We start from the raw sequence: 6628 nt of genomic DNA on the forward strand, positions 1-6628 counted from the left end.
ACCATTCCAGATATTTGAATTTCTAGAAGAATATCTCAGATCAGTAGGTCAATACAATGCAAGTGAATGGTGTCCAAAACTTTGAAGCACCAAAAATCAAATAAAGGTAGCATTAAAGTAATCCAAATGCCTAATCCATGTCTTCTGAAGCGATCCAATTGGTTTTGGGTTAGATCAAACCAAAATGTAACTCCTTTTTCACTGTACATCTTGCCATTGCAGTGTCAAGACACGATCATGATTTCAAGCTTGATTATACTTCCTAGCACGTTACGCATGTACAGAGCACTAAATGGCGCTAGGAAGCTCGAGCTTGGAATCGTGATCACCAAGGAGACTGCTGATGTCAAGATTTATAGTGAAAAATGAGTTCTCTGATTGTTCTCACACGACACTGATTAGATCACTTTAGAAGACGTGGATTAAACCACTGGAGTTTTATGGATTACTTATATGCTGACTTTATGTGCTTTTTGGAGCTTCAAAGGTTTGGCACCTATTAACTTGCATTATATGGACCAACAGAGCTGAGATATTCTTCTAAAAATCTTTATTTGTGTTCTGCAGAAGAAAGAAAGTCATACACATCTGGGTTGGCATGAGGGTGACACGATGAGAGACTTTTCAGTTTTGGGTGAACTATCCCTTTAATCACTCCCCTTGTTCTTTGGGTTCCCAGAACACCAGTGACATTATTGAAGCTCTAATCCTTTGTTTTAAAGTAGGAGTGTACTTTAAAAAAAAAAGAAAAGAAAAGGTGATTTTTACCAAGGAAATTAACATTGTTCCTTTTTGGGACCAATATGAACACAGCAAGAATACTTAACAGTAACAGTGAAGTAAAATATCAACATAACCAACCCAAATTGACAGCTGACAGGAATGTATTGCTACAATCTGTACACCAATCAGAATTTTGGCATTTAAATGTTTACTACATTTGTAATCATGTTTTAAACCAATAGCAGAAATAATGTAAAATGTTTCATTGAGGTCTTCTAAAAGGTGTTACTATTTTGGAATCTAGTTTATAATCCCTACTCTAAAGATTAGGAAAAATCATTAAAGGGATCATGTTGTTCCAAACCTGTATGATCTTCTTTCTTCCATGCAGCATGCAAGGTAATTTAAGCAGAACAGTAGAGACTGACAGCCTCCACCTCCATTCACTTTCATTGCATCTTTTTCCATTCAATAAGAGAGAAGGGTTACTGAGGCTGTCATTCTCTGCCTAATATCACTTTATGTATTCCAGGAAACAAAGAAAGGCATACAGGCTTGGGAAAACATGAGGGTGAAGTAAATTAATCTGCAGAATTCTCACCTTTCGGTGAACTCTCCCTTAAAGTGTCAGCATGTTTTGTGAACTAATAAAAGGGTCTCTCAGACCCCCACAGAATACTAAAAACAAAACTGCAAATACTGCAATCTGGGCACAACAGGTCCAAGTGGATCGTTGTAAATGGATAATGAACTCTGTATATTGCCTTCTGTCCAATGAAATAAATGGCATGTTTGAAATAACCATCACTAAGGGAACAGAAAATGCAAACGCATGCAAAGAGTCTTGGTGCGACAGAACAAGCATATGCAAAAATATCCGATTTTAAAAACGAGACGTTAAGCACCTGTAACAGCTGTTTTAAAACGAATATACACTTAAATCGTTTCTGCAGGTGTTTCAAGTCATTATTAACCGGCGCAGGTAAAAAGTTTACCACACAAGCATATTATAACGAGTAAAGCCATTACTAAACCTGAACTTGTTTTGCGTGTGTCTGTTTGTTTTATTGAACTCTGAAACTAAAACAGGAACGTGGCTCCCACGTTGCATTTTTTACGCAACCGTCTGCGGTCACTCGCACTGATTGGATATTATTCAAATCTGAAAGTCACATTATGACGTCATCTATATTTTGCTCTATTCAAAAGTATTTTTGTTATAGTACAGGCGCCTAATTTTACAACGGAGGTAGATAATATAATTTTTTGAAAATATATATATATATTTTATTTTATTTATTTTTTTGTTAAAAGGTAAAACTTTATATGAATAAGCCTACTCTAAAATTCGTAGATGAGATACAATGTTTATATTACATACAGTTTGGACATATTATTTTTACTATTTTAAGGACAATTGTTAAGTCATCAAAATTATTAAATATAGCACAAATAGAAGTTCAAGTATTATGTAGGCTATAGAGTCAAAACAATAAAAAATAAAATCATTTGTTGGCTGTGTTTTTCTTTTACTATGTTATCCAACATAAAAGAAGAAGCAATAATACATCAAATAAAAGGTTCATTTATAGGTACAATTTACTGAATATGGGTCTACAGAACTAATTTCAAGCATGAATGAAATGATGAAATGTTGTATGCCACATCTTTTATTTGAGCTATCCATTAATCTCATAAATGAACACACAAGTCATCATGTTTCTGGTTCTTTATTAAATGGATTTAAGTTCACAAATAAGCACAAACCATATCAAGATTCAAAGAAATACATTTATTTTAATTGAACATTGATGGAGCAACATCATTTGTGTGAAAAGAAATAACAACAGAAGTTTATTTTAAATAAAACTTATTTTTAAATAATTAAAATAAAAAAAGGTGCCGAATTGGTCTTTTTTCCACACCTGGGGTAAAAGGCTCCCTCACTTGGGGTAAAAGGCACTCAGGGGTGTTATATTGATATAGTGTAGATACCAGGCCAATAGTTATGAGGCACTATCAGGGCCGTAACCACAATATGCACTGAGGGGGACAACAAACCCCCCCCCCATTAATCAATATTGTGTTTTTTTAGGTTATGGCAAGAACAGAGTCGTATATGTTTAATGCAAATATTATTAGGTAATAATTTAAAATCAATTTTACATTTTCAAAATAATTTCTTTGACTTTAATCATTTTATTGAGCGACCAGTTAAAGTAGTTGTTAACCTAAAAATGGGAAATGTACTTTTACTCACTCATTTACTCACCCTTGTGTTGTTCAAACCCCACATACTGTTATTTTTTCTTGGAACATAAAAATATGAAGACATCATCATCATATAAAGACATCATCATCATATAAAGACATCATAACAGTCCACATGACTTGTGCACTATATTCCAAGCTTTCTGGGGCTACACAACAGATTTGTTTTGAATTGACTACTTTTATGGTATTTTAATAATGATAATCCATCATAATGCAAATATTTATATAGATTATTATTATAAATTTATTATTATTATTATTATATTAAAACCATGCATTATATACTAACATATAGTAATATTCAAAATGCATATTAATAAATAAAACAATAAATAAAACATATTTACATGCATATTTGATTTGATTTGATTTACTTTATTAATCCCCAAGGGGAAATTTATATGTCACAACAGCTCAAAAATACAATTAATAAATAAGCAACAACAACAACAGACAACATACACAACAACAACAAGTCTTGTTCTCAAATATCAATTTCATCAAAGCATTATGATTATATACGACCATTATCTATATATCATCTTATATAACACTGGTTATAAATTCTAATCGCAGTTGGGAAAAAAAGACTTTCTAAAACGCTCTTTGTAGCAGCGTGGATGAATTAATCTTGAGCTGTAGGTACTCACAAATGCTCCAAATATATGTAATGTGTAAATATATGTAATATGCGTATAAGCTAGTTTATAAACCAGCCACGAAAAGATAGCATCACATCTTACACAATTAAAAATCTAGTACAATATGCAAACATTTGTGCCTTAACATAAATAATAATACAAAATACAGGAAAAATTTAGTGCCCTCTGCTGGTTAAAGAAATAAAAAACATCAAAAACTAAGCACATGATTTTGTTTTTTTATTATTATTATTATTTTATTTTAAATAGCATAACATTTATATATAGTTTACAACAGACAACATTACATGGGTTTTATTGGTTAGGTTAAAACCTTTGTTGTACTCGATTTAACCACAGCATGAGGGCTTTCAAGATGAAACATAGGAAGAATGACACGTCTCTACAATCATATTTTCCTTTGCCATCAACAACAGCAAGGAAATATTCATGACAAGCACTTAGGATGATGTCAGAATGAAATGAGCACAGATGATTTCAGCAATACCCCAGATGACTAACAATAAATCATTTCTTTGTCTTTAATTCTAGATTTTGTAAATCATCTCCTAAGAGTCTTCTTTTAAAAGAGACCATTTTATTTTGAGGATGAGTCACCAGTTAAAGGAGTAGTTCACCTAAAAATGGGAAATGTACTTTTACTCATCCTTGTGTTGTTCAAAACCCATATGCTGTTATTTTTTCTTGGAACATAAAAATAGATATTTTAAGCAGCTCTATTCCATAGAATAACAGTTTAACAACTTAAGAAAAGGGTGCATCATTTCTTGTTTATTTCAATCAAATTTGACATTTCATTACATCAAGCATTTTATTAACAAATTAATCTCCATTTTGACTGGATGTGAGCCCACTTTGAAAATGTTTCATGACGAATCTATTCCTCCCACTCAGTGACGTAGCCATGATATTATAGATTATTCTTTGACTTCAAATATATATTTAGAAAATAGTTTTAAAATGCATAATCACTTTCTGATTTCTGAAAGTGTGAATGCGGCAGTTCTCTGTTATCAAGGAAAATTTGGTAAAAAAATAAATAAAATAAAAACATTACAGAAAACTTGGCCCATCCATTTTTATTGAGGCCAACTCCAAATAAATTTCCTGGCTGCGCCCATGCCCCCACTTAAGAAAAAACGGTGTTTAATAGGGGTTTTCAGTCCCTGAAACATCTGGGCTTTTCACCCCAGATACTATAATTTCACATAGTGGAAAGTTATTGTTTTTTTAATATCAACTTGAACAAAATTGAAAATGACAAATAAGGATTTTATCTAAAAATAAAAGTGATAATTCCAAGATAATCATTAGCTACATAAATGTACAACATTTCAAAAATGATTAAATATTAGTTTAAATCACCTCAAAATTAAACTTTTGATATTACATTCAATGATCTCATGGATCAGGAAAGTTTTTCAGTGTATAATGGTGTTTAGGAAAGTCCTGTGGTAGTTTGTAATGCTATTTTATGTTTGGGGAGAAATAAAATTAAGGAGCCTTTTATCCCAGGGGGCCCTTAGCCCCATTGTACCCTACTTAAAATTATATCTAGAACATGGTTTGCTAAATTAGTAGGAATGAAGTGCAAAATTCTGCTTTCAGTAAAACATCGAAGCATATAATTTATGTTGCTGCCCAGTGAAGAACAAATCCTGATTATATTCCCAAACCTTATGCTTTTTCATAGGTGCGCACAGACTTCACATCCCCAAAGGTGAGTGTCTAAAAAGGGAATTTGAATTCAGCAAGCAAATCAGTGCATTAAAGTTGACCATTTGTCACACTATATGGGGTAAGTTGTCACAATATAATCTACCATTAAACATCCCGTTATACGGTTTATTAGCAAAATTTTTACAGTAAATCATAAATCAGCAAAATGTTAAACATTTCAGCCCATTGTTTATAAAAACAAATATCTAAAAAGTGTAAAAATATGACAATTGCCACAATTGTGATGGCTTGCCTGATATTTATTACTTGATTTGTGTGTGTAATATATATATATATATATATATATATATATATATAGTTACTGAGCTAGCCACTGTAACAACTCCCCTGTGTAACAACTAACCCCGTTCTCCCTTACAGTACATTTCTATATACACTTTAAAGTCCATGAGGTTTCTAAATTACTGTGAAAAAAAAGACCCTCACCACGACCATCTTCCCATCCTTGATCTCCCGGACAAAGGTGGTCTCTTTTCCATCCCACTTCTGGACATGAACAAGCTGGTCTCCATTCATAACCATAATAGACTAGCAAAAAACAAACAAACAAACTGCACATTATTGTGCATGCATCTCAGCAAAACACCTTCAGACAAAACCTTTGTGGTGCATGCAACAAGAATTCATTGCAGCAAATGTTACACGTCATAAACAATGTTTTAAAAGAATTTTCAAACTTACTTTGCAGTGTCTGTCATCTGCAGTGACCTCATCAAACTCCTCGCCCAGTGTGAATGAGAGCTCGGTGTTCTTTAAAGTACCCTGTGATTTTACCAGAACTTTGGCTCCCTCTTTCGAGATGATGATGGTCGGTTTAGTCACATTTGCAACTTGTCTTGTTGCAAACCCAACACCTTTGAAAGAATCACATGCATTAAAATCTGCTCACTGAATACAATTACCATACATATGTAAATTAAAACTATAATAAAACAAAATCTAAGAGAAGGAGAAGTAGTAGTAGTAGTAGTAGCAGTATTGCTGATAAAAAATACAAAACAAAACTATAATTATTATTAATCAAACGTACCTATAGCTTTCAGGTACTCATCGAAGTTCTCACTCCCAACCATTTTCCACGTGGCACAGAATGCGTCTACCATTTTCCAAGTTTTTTTTTCTTCAGTTTTTCTGATCAGCAAGTAAACACTAAAGATTGTATTATTACTCTGTAGAAAATGCAGCTGCAAATGATCTTAAATAGAATTTATTCAACTGCATTAAACTAA

The 6628-nt window shown here is 32.5% G+C and overlaps 1 protein-coding gene across 1 annotated transcript; it reads right to left on the minus strand.

Moving 5' to 3' along the window:
- Positions 1 to 3441: 3441 nt before the first annotated feature.
- Positions 3442 to 6595, minus strand: LOC127623894 (fatty acid-binding protein, brain-like). The gene is made up of 4 exons (XM_052098482.1): positions 6430 to 6595; positions 6081 to 6253; positions 5826 to 5927; positions 3442 to 5387 (listed from the first exon to the last, which is right to left on the minus strand). The coding sequence occupies exons 1-4, from the start codon at positions 6500 to 6502 to the stop codon at positions 5337 to 5339; spliced, it is 399 nt and encodes a 132-aa protein (XP_051954442.1). The 5' UTR covers positions 6503 to 6595; the 3' UTR covers positions 3442 to 5336.
- Between the last annotated feature and the right edge of the window lie 33 nt (positions 6596 to 6628).

The sequence above is a fragment of the Xyrauchen texanus genome, chromosome 30 (genome assembly GCF_025860055.1).
Source record: "Xyrauchen texanus isolate HMW12.3.18 chromosome 30, RBS_HiC_50CHRs, whole genome shotgun sequence".
NCBI lineage: Eukaryota > Metazoa > Chordata > Actinopteri > Cypriniformes > Catostomidae > Xyrauchen > Xyrauchen texanus.

Bases quoted from the DNA above. Each gene is read 5' to 3' on its own strand.
- LOC127623894 (XM_052098482.1), bottom strand. From the start codon at position 6,502: ATGGTAGACGCATTCTGTGCCACGTGGAAAATGGTTGGGAGTGAGAAC. The intron at 6,254-6,429 runs GTACGTTTGATT...ATTCTTTCAAAG, and splicing joins TGAGTACCTGAAAGCTATAG to GTGTTGGGTTTGCAACAAGA. The intron at 5,388-5,825 runs GTGAGGGTCTTT...TTCCCTTTTTAG, and splicing joins AGGATGGGAAGATGGTCGTG to ACACTCACCTTTGGGGATGT.